Source organism: Cetorhinus maximus, chromosome 3 (genome assembly GCF_964194155.1).
Source record: "Cetorhinus maximus chromosome 3, sCetMax3.hap1.1, whole genome shotgun sequence".
Lineage (NCBI taxonomy): Eukaryota > Metazoa > Chordata > Chondrichthyes > Lamniformes > Cetorhinidae > Cetorhinus > Cetorhinus maximus.
The window spans coordinates 41603559-41621066 of NC_135881.1; the positions used below are offsets into that span (position 1 = coordinate 41603559).

Here is a 17508-nt window from a genome sequence, read left to right on the forward strand (position 1 = left end):
TCCCCCAAATCCCATATGCATTCAGGCCAGTTCAGAATGACAGTAGCACAGGCATAGACGCAGATGACTTACCCTGTTGGCCAAAGTTATTATGTCCGCTGGAGATACAGATTCTATCCATATATGCATCAAACTACAGTCACTAGTGAACATGAGTAACAAGGCAATTGATTGCTGGAAAATCCAACCTAAGACAAATGGCACCAAGTCACAATTAACATTTACTGATTAAAATATTGTTAACATATGTTCAGGGAATTTTGAACATTCATTCTAATGAACAGCAAGATGATTTCACGAAACATGCAAATTATTCAGTAATTTGAAAAAAAATGACATGTATTTGGGATATCTTTGTACAAGAATCTAATCACAAGCCCATGATTTCAAAAGTTACAAATTAGATAAAATCTTGAATAATGCACATAATACGATGTCCGTGGTATTTCTGGAACAGAATTAATACACAGCAGTGAAGTCACAACTTCAAACAGTTTGCTGATGCATTTTATTGTGAGATGGGGAGTCTGGTATAAAACTAGAAAATGACTATCATGTAACTAGGCAATTAAAAAAAAACTTCTGGTTTGTATCAGATGTAGAGGAATACTAAAACAAATTGGCACAAAGCAAAAAATGTTCCCAACACTGCGCATGACTTTGTAATTTGGCTCATTGAGGATAGCAATACAGTTTCATGGTTACACAGTAATCTCAAATAAAACTGCAAAAATACCATGCTGTATAACATTATATTTGAAATTCAGTAGCCCAACGTATTAAAAGTGAGGCAGGGCAAATAACTGGATTCTGAATGTAAAATTTATACATTCCCATTTGATACTCTAATTCTACAGTCCAAGGCAAGTAGTATTGTTACATAACACTGTTAAACAAAATCTCATTGCAAGAGAACCAATTGTATTTCTGCTTTGAATTCTTATCAACCTTCCAAATCATTTTTCTTACTAAAATATATTATTGTATTAATACAAACTACAGTATTATACACTACATTGTGTAATAAATAACAATAAAGAAATATAAAAATAAGACACATAAATATAAAAGTTTTCTAAAACTAAAAGGTACACGTGTCAGTAAGTAGGGTATTAATACTGCCAGGTTCAAGGACATACAGTACAAAATTTGCAAAAACATAGGAAACTAAGTTATCATAATTTCAATTAAAATAATACTGAAATAAAATCAGCTAACACTGTTAATAACTTGCACCAAAGCTAAGGGCTGGTTACAGCCACATTTCCATAATACTGTTTTGTAAATGGCACTTGCAGCACACAGGTCTTGCATAAGGCCAGGGGGATACAAAGCTCCATACCATAATCCTCATTTACCTACTTAACACTCGTCACTCTAAAACACTGACTTTTGTTCTCTCCAACACTAATACTGTTAGTTCTTACTTTGAAGACTTGGCAACAGACCGCTATACATCTAACTACAAGTCTTACCTTATCCTTCTCAGTTTTATTTTTCTAGTAGCTGCTTTAAGGCTAACATTATGTTTCAAATGAATTTATATTCTAAAATAAGGTCAACTAATGTTATCAATAACTAACTTCTAGTGCGATACTGATAAAGGTAGACAATAATACTTAGGAGTATGTTAGATACAAGTATAAAGGGAATTCTGTAGTGCAGAAATTTTCACATCCTTTCAAACCAATGAAACACTAAGATTCAGCAATGGAGTAGAGAGCTGCAGTACTATAAATCTACAATTGATACTTTCATTTGCAATAGAAATTTTCATAGAAATCTCTCCCAGCTGTACAGTGTTGAAGTTAATGGGATACATGAATAGCAAAATGAAGAGCAACACAGGTTAACAGATAATGCAGAATGACTGGTAGCAAATTCTTTTAAAACCTGTTGGTTTGCCTTTTGAATCAAGACAGTCAGTTTATGCAATTTATCGCTTGCAATTTTTTTTGCATTTTTAATACAAACATCATTCCTAATATCGTGACAGTTCATGTGGTAAATTGTTAATTGTTGAGGTTCAGGCACACCGGGGTTTCTACACAGTAGTGAAAACACAGTAATATAGTGTGTGTTTCTGGAATTTTTTTTTTTATATGGTACAATACTAATTGCAGAACATTTCTTCTCCAATTTATATTCCTGATCAAGTATTCATTACATTTTTTCTGCCGAGTTAACTTCCAAAGCCTTCAGACTATTTACTGTATTTTCCTGTTCCACATCACTCATCAAGTCTGTTCCATTTGCCTCTCCTTCTGCTTCCACTTCATCTTCTGATTCCTCTCTCATTTCCTCTGCACAATTATCCAGCATTTCATCACATTCCTTCTCTTCCTCCTCCTTTTCACTTTCATCTTCCCTTGCAGTGCTGTCCTTGTCATCTGAGTCTACGTGGGACGGAGAGGTCCTGTTGTCTGTATACTCACTGTTGTTCAGTGAATCAGGCCCAGTCTCCTCTTGCTCTGTTCCTTCGCGTTCTTCAGCTTCTCGCTTGCAGTATGAATAACGATGGTTCATGTGCTGCGAGTAGGAGCCCGAATGAGAGAATCGCTTGCCACATTTATCGCACTGATAGGGCTTCTCCCCAGAGTGCAGTCGCGTGTGCTCAATCAAATGATGTTTGTGTTTGAATGCCTTCTTGCAAATCCCACATTGATGCGGCCGCTTACCTGTCCAAAATGAACACATTAGACCTAAGCAAAGCTTGTTTAAAGTAAAAAAAAAAGACATTAATCTCACATGGCTGCATTGAGCAGTTTCATTACTGCAATATAAAACTCTCATAAAAATACAATTCTGGAAACATTACTCCTGTATGCCTTGTCTTTTATATTTTCTATTCTGCCCTTCACTTGAAAGCAGATCATCTTTCAAAGTTGAAACCCTATATCCTTTAAAATGCATCTCATATTGGCCATCAACCAGTTTAAAAAACAATTTTATTTCAGGAGATCAATGATATTTGACCTTATTTCAGGTTAACTATTTTTCATTTTTTAAAGTTGACTTTAAGAATTAAACATAGACATCAAAATAGCTGACTAGTGGATCAAGGAGGTTTCTGTGACATATCATTTCACTGGCAATGTCTTGGGGGGTGGGGTGGGTGAAGAACCGAGACCAAAGTATCCTGCTTTTCTTTCCTGGCCTCCCACCCCACTGCCCTCACCATGGTCTGATCACTAAGATTACTTGAAAAGTCAAAAGGTAGACATTGATTCCTATACTAGTTAGTATTTTGCGTTAAGAGCGTTTCTACATTAATTCCAAGCGCCTGTTTTTGTAACGATTGTTGGAAGAAATTTGCATATGGAGAATCAGCACCATCTTCTCAAGGGAAGGTGAGGATGGGCAACAAATGCTGGCCTTTCCAGTGATGCTCACATCCAGGAACAAATTTAAAAAAAACTGGCACAGGTACAATGGACCGAATGGCCTACTTCTGAGGGGATCATTCTGTGAACCAATCAGGTACAATAAATTTGCTTAGCCCCACCTACACTTAAATATAATACATTTGTATATATATTCTATTACATATATAAATCATATAAACATGTCCAAAATCCTTAAGGATGTAGAATGCACAGATGGAATTCCCTTTCCTACAGCACAAAGCCCCTGGCATTGATGCTGCAGGGAGGAAATCATGAGTTGTAAACCTACTCTCTAATTTTTAACATTGTAGCATCACAGTTTGGTAGGCAAGAATCTTAAATTCCATCTTAACTGCTACAGACATTGGGGGGAGGTGGCGGTGGAAGAGAGAGGGAAAGGAGAACACCAACAAGCAGTCTTTCAGGGTGGCTTTGAACTTATGACACAGCCCCGTCTATAGAGTCCATGCATTAACAAACAACATCAAATGATGAAGAATTTGCCCCAACCATTTGTGGTTCATAAACCAGAAAAACAGTAGCAACTAACACCAGTGGAACCAGTTTAAACACAGCCCCCCAGACATAAAAATCTTATTTTGAGGGGTTGCAGGCCATACCTATCATGGCAGAGAAACAAAAGTCTCAAGAGAAAACTGCAAAGTTGCAATGAGTAACAAGGTGGCAGCATCAGCTCAATACATGTAGCATAACGAGTGTCATGTTATCAGCCACAAACTACCGGTGGACTCTATCATGGGAGATTTACTACTTAAATATCATTATTTCAAGCCACAAATCAAGAACATAACACCTTTAATGTAGAAAGATGTCTCAAGTGGTTCACAGAGGGATTATTAAACAAAAATTAAGCATAAGGGTTATCAGCAGGGCTGACCAAAATCTTGACCAAAGTGGTAAGTTTCAAAGGGTCTTAAAGGAGGAGTGAGGTGGTGGAGAGGTGGAGGAGTTTAGGGATGAATTTCAGAATGTGGAACCAAGATGGCTGAAAGCACAGCCACCCAAATTGTGGGGCAAAGGGAAAGAAAGATGTATTGTCAGAGTCAGACCTGAGTTCTGTGGTGCAGAGAAGGGGATGGCAAACACAGAAGGGTTTAAACATGAGGATGAGAATTTTAAATTGGATGGATTGAAGAAAGAGGCCAAATGAGATCAGCAAAAACAGGAAAAATGGGTGAATGGGGAAGGACACCGGCAGCAGTTTTGGATAGGCTGGTTTATAGAAAGTGGAGGCTGGGAGGCCAACCAGGACAGCATGAGAATAGCCAAGCCTGGAAATGACATACTCTGATGAGAGTTTCAGCAGCAGATGCATTAAAGCAAACAGAGATAGGTGATGTTAGAGGTAGAATTAGGCGGTCTTTGCGATACAGAAGATATGAGGTCCAGAAGCTCAACTTGCAGTCAACTGGGTCATCTAAGTTGTTAAGATAATAATTGGTCCACAATATGTTGTCAAAATAACAGCAAGTTCATTAGCACTCGCCACTGTTTATGCACAAATGCTACAAAAGCTAAGTTTGTCCACTTCAGTCTAAGTACACTTCTAACAGTGTGGTTAGAAAACTGTTTATAACTGTCAATCAACTTCTATGGCAGTGAAAATTAACTATTCCACATATGGAATCACATTCCTTCAAGTTTTAATTGTTAAAGAACTTAAAAATGTTACTTTTTAAAAAAACTTGTCCTTTCTTTCTTAATCCAATCTTTCTTTCCCCCTCTTCGTTCCGCTTTCTGTACCCATAAAGGAGGCACTAGCCTGAGCAGCGAAAGCCACTGGGCTTTCCAATTGGCGCTGGCCTCCATCTGGCATGGGAAAAATTATAGCAGGGGTGGGGGAGAAGCCACTGATTGGCCCATTCAAGGGCCTCAATTGGCCCACTGGCAGGCAGGCTGCTCAACGCCTCTCCTGCCACAAGTGAAATTGCAGCAGGGGCAGTGGCAGGTGGGTGGGTGCCAGGAGTGGCACCCAAGGCATTGCACCCAATTTAATGCCCCCCACCCCGCTCACCTTCCAACTCTGCCTCGGAGTGCAAAATTTAGCCAATGGAATCATAGAGCACATAAGGAGGCTATGTGGCCTGCGCTGGTCCTTGGCAAGAGCTATTCAATTAATCTCACTCCCCGGTGCATTCCAATTTGAAATGTTCTCTGGTGAAACAGTGACTAGGCTAAAAAGAAATATTTCATTGGCTGTAAAGCAAAGGATGTCCAAAGGTTGTTAAAGGTGCTCTTTCCACATGTATGCTCTGCTGAAAAACAAACTCATTGATGTGTACCTTAGAGTAGAAATGCATTAGTCAGAAATAGGTATATTCTGATTTTCTGCTTTTATTTCAAAAAAATCTGTGGAGGCATTAGTGACACATGTGCAACATAGTTGCACCATAAGCATGTACAATTGCCCAGAGCTTGCCCAGACTTATAACGTTTAACCCTTGCTAATAAGAGCTTGAAAAGAGGTTCAAAATCTTGAACAAAAAGATGGAATCTTCCTACAAAGACAGATTGAAATCAACAGGTGCCTATAAATAATAGTATTCATGAATTCAAGGGGACAATTTTTCTGAATGTGGCACTCACAAGTTTACCTTGTTGATAGTGGTAAGCTATTGTGTGTGGACTGCGTAATCTCCTGTACATTTTTAAAAATAATTGTATGCTAAAGTACAAACTCAGTTTTACGACAATTTCAAAAAGCAAACTGAACAATTGCTGAAAATCCGAAACAAAAATATAAAATGCTGAAAACATTCAGCATTTAAGTTTGCATCTGTGAAGTGAACAGACAAGTTGACCTTTCAGGTGTTGACCCCTCAGCAGAATCAGGCCTCAAGTTCTGATTAAAAGACCACTTCAATTTGAGGGTTTTAATAGTATTTTTGATTGAAAACACCAGGCTCAGAGATTGGACATTGCATTTTTTCCCCAATTTTAGTCACTGTTTGGAATGGAAAATTAGCAAGTCCACAATCAAGGTCACAAACACAGTGCCTTGGTACAGAGGTGAAAGAAGGTATTGCTTTTAATTTCTTTTACAACTAGTTGCTAATGTTTTTTTTTGACTATAAGCTAGGGAACTGTAACTTGCTATTACTTTACCAAGTTAGCAATTTAAACTAGAGAAACTACTTTAACTGAATCAATTTAATAGTTTAAAATGATTAACTAATGAAATAAGTAAATAAATAAGGTTAGATTAGGGGGAGGCGATGGCATAGTGGTACTATCAGTAGTAATCCAGAGGTAGCAGAAAGCGGAATTTGGATTCAATAAAATATCTGGAATTAAGATAAAAGCAAAAAATTGCGGATGCTGGAAATCCAAAACAAAAATAAAAATACCTGGAAAAACTCACAGGTCTGGCAGCATCTGCGGAGAGGAACACAGTTAACGTTTCAAGTCCATATGACTCTTCAACAGAACTGGAATTAAGAGTCTAATGGTGACCATGAAAACATTTTCGATTGTCGCAAAAACTCAAGTGGTTCACGAGTTTCCCTTTAGGGAAGAAAATCTGTCGCCCTTACCTGGTCTGGCCTACACGTGACTCCAGACCCACAGCAATGAATCAATCCATGTCCAAATGAAGCAAGACCCGGACAATATCCAGCCTTGGGCTGATAAGTGGCAAGTAATGACCATCTCCAACAAGGAGAATCTAACCATTGCCCCTTGACATTCAAAGGCATTACCATTGCTGAATCCCCACTAGCATCATCCTGGGGGTTACCACTGACCAGAAATTGAACTGGATTAGCCACATAAATACTGCAGCTACAAGAGCTAGTCAGAGGCTAGGATTCTGCGGCAAGTAACTCACCTCCTGACTCCCCAAAGTTGTCCAGCGTTTAAAAGGCACAAGTCAGGAGTGTGATGGAATACTCTCCATTCGCCTGGATGAGTGCAGTTCCAACAAGACTCAAGAAGCTTGGCACCGTCCAGGACAAAACAGCTGGGAACACCACCACCTGGAGGTTCCCCTCAAAGTCACTCAGCATCCTGACTTAAAAAATATATTGCCGTTCCTTCACTGCTGCTGGGTCAAAATTCTGGAACTCCCTCCCCAACAGCACTGTGGGTGTACCAACACGACAGGAACTGCAGTGGTTCAAGGCAGCTCACCACCACCTTCTCAAGGGCAATTAGGGTTGGGCAATAAACTCTGTCCGAGCCAGCGACACCCACATCTCATGAATGAATAAAAAAGACAGTCATGGTAGCGCAGGCAGTGTGCCATTGCTACAGCATCTGGGAGTTTGTGGAGAGCATTTCAATCCTGAACACCCATAACTGCAGCGAGTGCCAGTGGCTTGAGGAACTCTGGTACAGAGTTATTGAGTTGGAGTCCGAGCCGCAGACAGTGTGTTGCAGAGAGAGGGAGAATTTCCTGGGCGCTTTGTTTCATGAGGCATTCACATCCCTTAAGTTAAGTAGAACTTTTGTCGCTAGACGAGTAATCCAGAGACCCAGGGTAATGCTCTGGGCACCCGGGTTCGAATCCCACCACGGCAGATGGTGAAATTTGAATTCAATAAAAATCTGGAATTAAAAGCCTAATGATGACCATGAAACCATTTTGATTGTTGTAAAAACCCATCTGGTTCACTAATGTCCTTCAGGAAAGGAAATCTGCCGTCCTTACCTGGTCTGGCCTACATGTGACTCCAGACCCACAGCAATGTGGTTGACTCTTAAATGCCCTCTGAAATGGTCTTACAAGCCGCTCAGCTGTAACAAGCCACTACAAAGTCTCAAAAAAAAAAATGAGCCAGCATCGGCCTAGGAACTGGAAACCACAGCGGCAATCTTTGCCCTGTCGACCCTGCAAAAGTCCTCCTTACTAACATCTGGGGGCCAGTACCAAAATTGGGAGAAATGTCTCACAGACTAGTCAAGCAACAACCTGACACAGTCATCCTCACGTAATCATACCTTACAGGTAATGTCCCAGACACCACCATCACCATCCCTGGCTATGTCCTGTCCCACCGGCAGGACAAACCTAGCAGAGGTGGCAGCTGAGTGGCATACAGTCGGGAAGGAGTTGACCTGGGCATCCTCAACATTGACTCTGGACCCCACGAAGTCTCATGGCATCAGGTCAAACCTGCAAGGAAACCTGCTGATTGCCACGTACCACCCTCCCTCAGCTGAATCAGTGCTCCTCCATGTTGAATACCACTTGGAGGAAGCACCAAGGGTGGCAAGGGCACAGAAGGTACTCTGGGTGGGGGACTTCAAAGTCCATCACCAAGCATGGTTCAGCAGCACCAATACTGACCGAGCTGGCCGAGTCCTAAATTACATTGCTGCTAGACGGGGTCTGCGGCAGGTGATGAGGGAACCAAGAGGGAAAAACATACTTGACCTCATCCTCACCAATCTGCTTGCCACAGATGCATCTGTCCATGACAGTATCGGTAGGAGTAACCACCGCACAGTCATTGTGGAGATGAAGTCCCGCCTTCACATTGAGAATACCCTCCATCGTGTTGTGCGTGCTGCACAACCACTGTGTTAAATGGGATAGATCTCAAACAGATGTAGCAAGTCAAGACTGGGCATCCATGGGGCACTGTGGGTCGTCAGCAGAAGCAGAATTGTACTCGAACACAATCTGTAATCTCATGGCCCAGCATAAACCCCACTCTACCATTACCATCAAGCCAGGGGATCAATGGTTCAATGAAGAATGCAGGAAAGCATGCCAGGAGAGGCACCAGGCGTACCTAAAAATGAGGTGTCAACCTGGTGAAGCTATAACACAGGACTACTTGTGTGCCAAATAGAATAAGCAGCAAGGTGATAGACAGAGCTAAGCGATCCCATAGCCAACGGATCAGATCTAAGCTCTGCAGTCCTGCGACATCCAGTCGTGAATGCTGGTGGATAATTAAACAACTCACTGGAGGAGGAGGCTCCACAAATGTTTCCATCCTCAATGATAGAGGAGCCCAGCACATGGGTGCAAAAGATAAGGCTCAAGCATTTGCTACAATCTTCAGCCAGAAGCGCCGAGTGGATGATCCATCTCGACCTCCTCTGGAGGTCCCCAGCATCACAGATGCCAGTTTTCAGCCAATTCAATTCACTCCATGTGATATCAAGAAATGGCCGATGGCACTGGATACTGCAAAGGCTATGGGTCCTGACAATATTCCGGCAATAGTACTGAAGGCTTGTGCTCCAGAACTTGACGTGCCCCTAGCCAAGCCGTTCCAGTACAGCTACAACACTGGCATCTACCCGGATGTGTGGAAAATTGCACTGGTGTCCCCTGTACATAAAAAGCAGGACAAATCCAACCCGGCCAATTACTGGCCCATCAGTCTACTCTCGATCATCAGAAAAGTAATGGAAGGGCTCATCAACAGGGCTATCAAGCGGCACTTGCTTAGCAATAACCTGCTCACTGACGCTCAGTTTGGGTTCCACCAGGGCCACTCAGCTCCTTACCTCATTACAGTCTTGGTTCAAACATGGACACAAGAGCTGAACTCCCGAGGTGTGGTGAGGAGAGAGTGATTGCCCCTGACATCAAGGCCGCATTTGGCCAAGTGTGGCATCACGGAGCTGTAGCAAAACTGGAGTCAATGGAAATCAGGGAGAAAACTCTCGCATGGTTGGAGTCATACCCAGCACAAAGGGAGATGGTTGTGGTTGTTGGAGGTCAGTCATCTCAGCTCCAGGACATCATTGCAGGAGTTCCGCAGGGTAGTGTCCTCGGCCCAACCACCCTCAGCTGCTTCATCAATGACCTTCTCTCCACCATAAAGTCAGAAGTGGGGATGTTTGCTGATGACTGCACAATGTTCAGCACCATTCACGACTCCTCAGATACTGAAGCAGTCCATATCCAAATGCAGCAAAACCTGGGCAATATCCAGACTTGGGCTGACAAGTGGCAAGTAACATTCGCGTCACAGGGGAAGTGTTAGGCAATGGCCATCTCCAACAAGAGAGAATCCAACCATCGCCTCTTGATGTTCAATGGCATTACCATCACTGAATCCCCCACTATCAACATCCTGAGGGTTACCATTAACCAGAAACTGAACTGGGCTAACTGTGTAAATATTATGGCTACAAGAGCATGCAAGGGGCTAGGAATCGTATGATGAGTAACTCACCTCCTGACTCCCCAAAACCTGCCCACTATCTACAAGGCACAAGTCAGGAGTGTGATAGAAGGCTCCCCTCTTGCCTAGATGAGTGCAGCTCCCACAACACTAGCACCTTGACCCCATCCAGGGCAAAGCAGCCCACTTAATTGGCACCACGTCCACAAACATTCACTCCCTCCACCACCAACACATAGTAGCAGCAGTGTGAACTATCTACAAGGTGCACTGCAGGAATGCACCAAGGCTCCTTCGATAGCACTTTCCAAACCCACGACCACTACCATCTAGAAGGACAAGGGCAGCAGATAGATGGGAACACCACCACCTGGAAGTTCCCCTCCAAGACACTCACCATCCTGACTTGGAAATATATCGCCATTCCTTCACTGTCGCTGTGTCAAAATCCTGGAACTCCCTTCCTAACAGCACTCTGGGTGTACCTACACCACATGGATTGCAGCAGTTCAAGGTGGCAGCTCATCACCACCTTCTCAAGGGCAACTAAGGATGGGTAATAAATGCTGGCCCAGCCAGCGAAGCCCGCATCCCGTGAGTGAATAAAAAATAACTTGAGTTGGTCAATAGTCAGCGACAGGAGGGTGTGACTGAGACAGGTAGGTATGGAGATCCAGGATGTAGTGATGGAGGACCTCAGTCCTGTACTTTGACAAACAAGTTAGAGATACTTGGTATAATAAGGTCTGCAGGTTGTATGAGAAAAGTGACCATAGCATCATGAGCAGGATGCCATTCAAGTCAGGGGAGTGAAAGGAATGTGGTAGCGACTGGGGACAGAATAGTCAAGTGAACAGATACTGTTCTCTGCAGCCATGACCGAGAGTTCCGAAGGTTGTGTTGCCTGTCTGGTGCCAGAAGTAAAGACATCTGCTCACAGCTATAGAAGAATTTGGAGTGGGAGGGGGGAGGATCCAGTTGTCGTCGTCCATGTGACAGCCAACGACATACGTAGAACTAGGTCTGTTTTGCTGGGAGAGTTTGAAGAGTTAGGTTCCAAATTAGAAAGCAGAATCTCAAAAATAAATTCTCTGGATTGTTATCTGAGCCATGCACCAAGTGGCATAGGGTAAAACAGGTTATAAGGTTAAATGTGTCTGAATGAGTGGTGTAGGAGGCAACGGGTTTGCTTCATGGGGCACTTGTACCACTGGTGAAAGAGGGAGCTGTTCTGTTGGCACAAACTCCAATTAATTAGGCTGGGACTAGTACCCTGGCAAATCGAATAACTAGGACAGTAGGTAGGGCTTTAAACTAATAAGGTGGTGTGGGGGGAGAAATGGGAAAATTTAAGAAAGGGTAAATTCAAAACTAGCAAGGGAAATGTAAGGCTCTACAGCAGGGCAGCATTTTGGGTAAAAATAAGCAGAGTGGGTTAGGAAAGAATAGTGAAAATAACAAATGTAACAAGGCATGAGTGACTAAAGTGATGGTAGGGGAAATGAGAAAAATCTCAAAGCTACAGGCACTGTATCTGAATATGTGAAGCATTTGCAACAATTTAGATGAATGGCACAAATAGAAATTATTAAGTTTGATCTAATAGCCATAACAGAGATGTGGTTGCAAAGGGACCATGGTTGGGAGCTAAATATTCCAGTATACTTAACCTTTAGAAGAGACAGGCAAAATGGAAAAGGAGAAGGGGCGGCCTGATAATAAAGAATAGGATAAAGATAGACAGTAGAGAGAAAGAATCTTAGCTCAGAAAATTACGTAGAACTTGTTTGGTTGAAGCTAAGAAACGGCAAGGGGCAGAATTCTTCCAGAATTCCTGAACTCCAGATCAACAATACATCCACCATTTCTGCAGCTACTTATTTAAAATCCTAGGATGCAGGACATCAGGTCTGGGAGATTTGTCACTTCTTAACTCCAATAATTGCTCCAGTACTATTTCTTATCCTGATTTCTTTTTAGTACCTGATTCCTGCTAGATCCTTGGTTCCCCATTATTTCCAGCATGATATTTAAATCTTCTACAGTGAAGATAAAGACAAATTATTTCTTTAATGCCTCTGCCATTTCCTTATTCTCCATTGTAATTTCACCTGTCTTTGCCTCTAATGCCACAAATCTCTTCCTTTTTACATACTTCTAGAAGCATTTACATTCTATTCTATTCTCCTATTTTCTCATCAATTTCTTGTTCTCCTTTACTGAATTCTAAAATGCCCCCAATTGTCAGGCTTACTACCCTTTCTGGCAACATTACAAGCATCTTCCTATGGACCATTTTATCCTGTGGGAGCTTTTGTGCCTTAAAGCAATGTGTATTTGTGGACAATTATGTATTAATTATGATTAAGCAGAATCAGCACAGTTTTTTGAAAGAAAAACCATGTTTGACAAATTTTAAGAGTGTTGCTGAGCAAGAACATTTGGTCAAAGCTTTTTGTCTTGCACTCAGAGTCCACTTGCCAACCAAGCACCACTTTCTTCTCATACAGTATAAAGCTGTTGCTTCCCCTGACATTGATATTCTTGCGACTGCCCTGATGAATGCAAGGTGAAAAGCTTTGACAAAATGCCTTTTCAACAATACTCAAGGCCTCTACCACCAAGCGGCTATTTGTAAATCTTAAAGTTGTAAAGGTTTTTTGAGCATGGAACTGATAGGATCGGGGGAAAACCAGTAATTATATAGTCTTTGGATTTTGATAAAATATTCAATAAGTTGCCACCCAAGTAGTTATTACACGCAATCAGGACTCATGGGACGAGGGAAACACATCAGCACGGATTAAGAACTGGGTAATGGACAGTAGGAGTAAACAGGACTTTTTGGATTGGCAGGCTGCAACTAACAGGATGCTATAAAGGATCAGTACTTGGGTCTCAACAAATTAACAATCAATATAAATGACTGATGAAGATAATGAGTGTAATCAAGTTTGCTGTCAATACCCCAAGTTAGGTGGAAAAGTAAGCAGTGAGGAGGATGCAAAGAGGGTGCAGAGGATCACTGACCTGAAACGTTAACTCGGTTTCTCTCCTCAAGTGCTGTCTGACCTACTGAGTGTTTCCAGCATTTTTTGTTTTTATTTCAGGCTTCCAGCATCTGTAATATTTTGCTTTTGCCGAGGGATATAGACAGGTTGGGTGAGTGGGCAAGAACGCGGCAGATGGCATAAATTGGAATATTTTTTGAATGCTGAGACTGCAAAATCTTTGCATTCAGAGGTACTTGTACATGAATCACAAAGTTAACATGCAGGTGCAAGAAGCAATTAGGAAGGCAAATGATATTTGTTACAAAGTGATTGGATAGAAGAGTAAAGAAGTCTTACTACAATCATATAAAGGCATTGGTGAAGCCACACATGCAGTACTGCACGTAGTTTTGACATCCTTGCCTAAGGAAGGACATACTTGCCCTTGAGTGAGTGCAATGATCGTTCACTGAACTGTTTCCCGGGATAAAGGAGTTTTCCTATGAAGAAATTGAGTAGTCTCTGTCTACAGACCCTGGAGTTTAGAAGAATGAGAAGTGAAACATATAAAATTCTCAAGGGACTGGACAGGTTAAATGCTAAGATGATGTATCCCCTGACTGGGGAGTCTAGAACACAGGGTCACAGTCTCAAAATATGGGGTTGGCTACTTAGGAGTGAGATAGGAGAAATTTCTTCACCCAAACGGTTGTGAATCTTTATAATTCTCTGCCCCAGAGAGATGTAGATGCTCAGCCTTTGAGTACGTTCAAGGAGGTGGTACATAGATTTTTGGGTACTAAGGAAATTAAGGGACATGGTGCGGAGGGGTGGAATTGAGGTAGATCATCAATTATGATTTTACTGTATGGTGGAGCAGGTTCGAAGGAGCAAATAGCCTCCAACTGCTTCTATTATGTTCTTACAGAAGGTACATTATCTAATGTACTAAGTATGCAGTACAGCAAAAAAAGTACCATCTGTTTGTAAAATACAAAATATATATCCAGTGTTTTTGCAGTTAAATGAAACTCGGTTATACAAAAATACATGGGTTATTTGTCTTACCTGTGTGCTCATACTTGTGTCTGAGAAGAGAGCTACTTTTCTGAAATATTTTATCACACAAATCACAGGCATACATTCCATTCTCTGTCTTTTTGATTTTCTTGCGTGGAGGCATTGAGTCTGAATCATTCTGATCATCGGTATTGGGCACACCACCTGAACTCGTCTCTTGTTGCTCGTCCTTCAGGAATACAATCGCCTTTGTTATGTGCTTTTAAATAACTAAATTTCATTATACTAGTACAACAGCACCCTTCTTAAATACTTCACAATTCCATATTGAAGGAAGAGCTTACTCGATATCCATATCCCAATAACGTTAAAAAAAATTACAACAAGGCAATACATAATAGAAAGAATTTCTGTAAGACATGCATCCACTTTCCTTAAAGAACTATTTAAACACAGATCTTTTACAAATAATAGTCAAGTTGCAACAGTATACTTACTGGATGATTGCCATTGGCTTGAATTGTTTTTTGTTGCGGTTCAGGTACATTTGAATTGGTTGTTTTATATGTATAGGCCACCTGTGGAATGAAGCTGGCCTGCTTTATTGTAGCTAGGGCTCTGAGGCATGGAACACTGTTTTGGCTTGAAATGGCAACAATTGTGGGTAGTTGGGTGGTAGCTGTAGGGATTGCAACATTTATAGGTTTGGCACTTGTTGAATTTCCTTCAGCAATACTGTCATTTTCTATTTGTTCTTTCTTTAAACAAGACAAGTTTAAGGGCTCCTCTTGAACATAATGAACACTGCTGTGGTAAACACTGGTTATTGTGGGCCTTTCAAGTCCCTCTTTTTGCTGCCTTGGAAGTGATAGATCAAGAGGTTCTAACTGTAAATCCTCTTGGTTGCTCTCAGGTGTGTTCAGATAGCTTTGTGAATTTCTCGAAGATGCAGAAGAGAGATTCAGTGGTGATGGGGAGGGAGTATTACTCCTTGAAGGATCTGCCATCACATTAAGTGGCGTATTAGTAATTTGAGATTCTGTCATCTTATCAAGAACTTCTGAATTTGCTTGTAAATCACTAACAGGTGATGAATCTGTACGACTGACAAGTAGTTTTGGTTTGACCTCTTCATTGCTTGGTGTGGGAGAAGGGGGACAAGATGGCTGGACTGGAATCTGACCAGTTTGCATTTTCTCAAACCACTTTTTTACTTTTTCTAATGGTAGGTTTACAGCAACTGAAATCTTCGCCAATTCCTCTGATGTTGGTTGCGCATTCAATGCATAATATGCCTTCAGAAGTGACAACAGATTCTTCAATGGCTGTTGATCTGAAGAAGTGTCCTCTTCTGTTGATACAGAAGCTCCAGAGATCTTAATACTGGTTTCTCCTGAATGAGCTTCAGTTTTTAGTTGATAGTGCTTTAGCTCATGAAGTGCATTTAGTCCACCAGGACATTCATTACAAAGCAGGCATGTGTTACTAACTCCTTCAACACTGGTCTCAGTTTTCTCAGTTTTGACTGTGAGATCTTCTGGTGGCTTTTCATTTGTACAATTGTCTGCTAGATTAGGAATCTCCTTTTTCAAATTTTGTGGCACAGCTTGGAGTTGACTTGGCTCTAAGCTATAGTTGATGATGATTTTGGTTGTCCCATCCTGATCAATCAAGGGAAGACTGATTGATGAAATGAGGGAATGACTGTTTTGTTGAACTGATGCAGAAGAGACTGTTCCTGATTCTTTGGAAGGGAGAGTGACATGATTATTTTCTAATACTGCAACCTTAAGAACATTCTGAATGTCACTTAGATTTATGCTAATAGGAGAGACAAGGCCTACAGTTGGCAATACAACAGCCTGAACCACACTCTGAGGTGAAGTTGTGACCTGGAGAGGGTTACTGCCACTAAACCCTCCATTTTGGAAAGAGCTTGCACAGTTGATACCAGAGGTCACGACCATAGTTTTGTACTCATAATCCACAGGCTCAGTTTTGATTTGGTTTACGGTAGGCTGCTCTTGTAAAGGCTTATTGTTCTCTAGCTTATGACGAAGTTGTGTTCTAGCAGGGCTATTGGTTGATGGTGAAAGGGATGGAGAAGTGCCTTGAGGTGTCTTGATTCCTGAACGTGCTCTACCATTAAGTGATATAAGACCAATGCACTTCTTACTACTGATGTGTGAACTGTAAGAGCCTGAGTGCGAAAACCGTTTCTTGCAGTTAGGGCATTCGTATGGCTTCTCTCCTAGAGGGGGGTGAAGAGAAGAAGAAAGTAACACAAATCAGTATTTCTTCATGTTACACACAGCTCCTTGTGATTTTAGATCATAAAATACCTATTTTTTCCCAATGGTATTTTTAGATAAATCTTGTAAACTGAAAATGTACTTCAGCCAGCAATATCTCTTAGAAAAGGTCAAAATATTGTAGCCAAGGTAGTGCAGCTAAGCTCAAACTCCCACAGCCTTTGAATTCAAGTTAATTATTATTAATACTTGGGTTAATTCATATTTTGTCATAGATCCTGAATCACAGAGTGAAATGGTTTCTGGTGTCAATAGGCATCAAAAAAACACAAGCTTACAGATGCATTCATAATCTCTAATAGCTGATTCACTTGATATGGGCTCTGTTCTAAAGAGATATTTGATTGTGCACTGTTTAAATTATCAGCAATGCTTGGGTAAAGCAGATGATGCAGTTGTTCATTAAAATGTAACAGCACCATTTTTGCACCTTTGCGTTTTTAATCTGGTTTGATTAACAAGTCTTTGCATGGGCAACTGGCAATGAGGAAATATATACTGTAAGCTATATGCCATACCTTTTGTTAAATTTTACACCTATCTACAGGAAATAGGCAGAAAAATATTTATCATCTTTTTCAAACAACAGGAAATTTTACAATTTACTGTACTGAGAAATATGCCCTTAAGAAGCTTTTGCTACTGTTATAAACTGAATCAATATGTCATTTTTGCACATGTATTTTAGTCT

At 41.2% G+C, this 17508-nt stretch overlaps 1 protein-coding gene across 3 annotated transcripts in view; it reads right to left on the reverse strand.

Moving 5' to 3' along the window:
* Positions 1 to 321: 321 nt before the first annotated feature.
* Positions 322 to 17508, reverse strand: part of zeb1b (zinc finger E-box binding homeobox 1b) — a 189144-nt gene continuing 171957 nt past the window's right edge. For all 3 annotated transcript variants that reach the window (XM_078537704.1, XM_078537712.1, XM_078537719.1), the window contains 3 exons: positions 15003 to 16756; positions 14554 to 14734; positions 322 to 2678 (listed from right to left, as the gene is read on the reverse strand). In XM_078537704.1, coding sequence (XP_078393830.1) covers positions 2164 to 2678; positions 14554 to 14734; positions 15003 to 16756 — 2450 coding nt within the window. In that variant the 3' untranslated portion in view covers positions 322 to 2163. The remainder of the gene's footprint in view (positions 2679 to 14553; positions 14735 to 15002; positions 16757 to 17508) is intronic.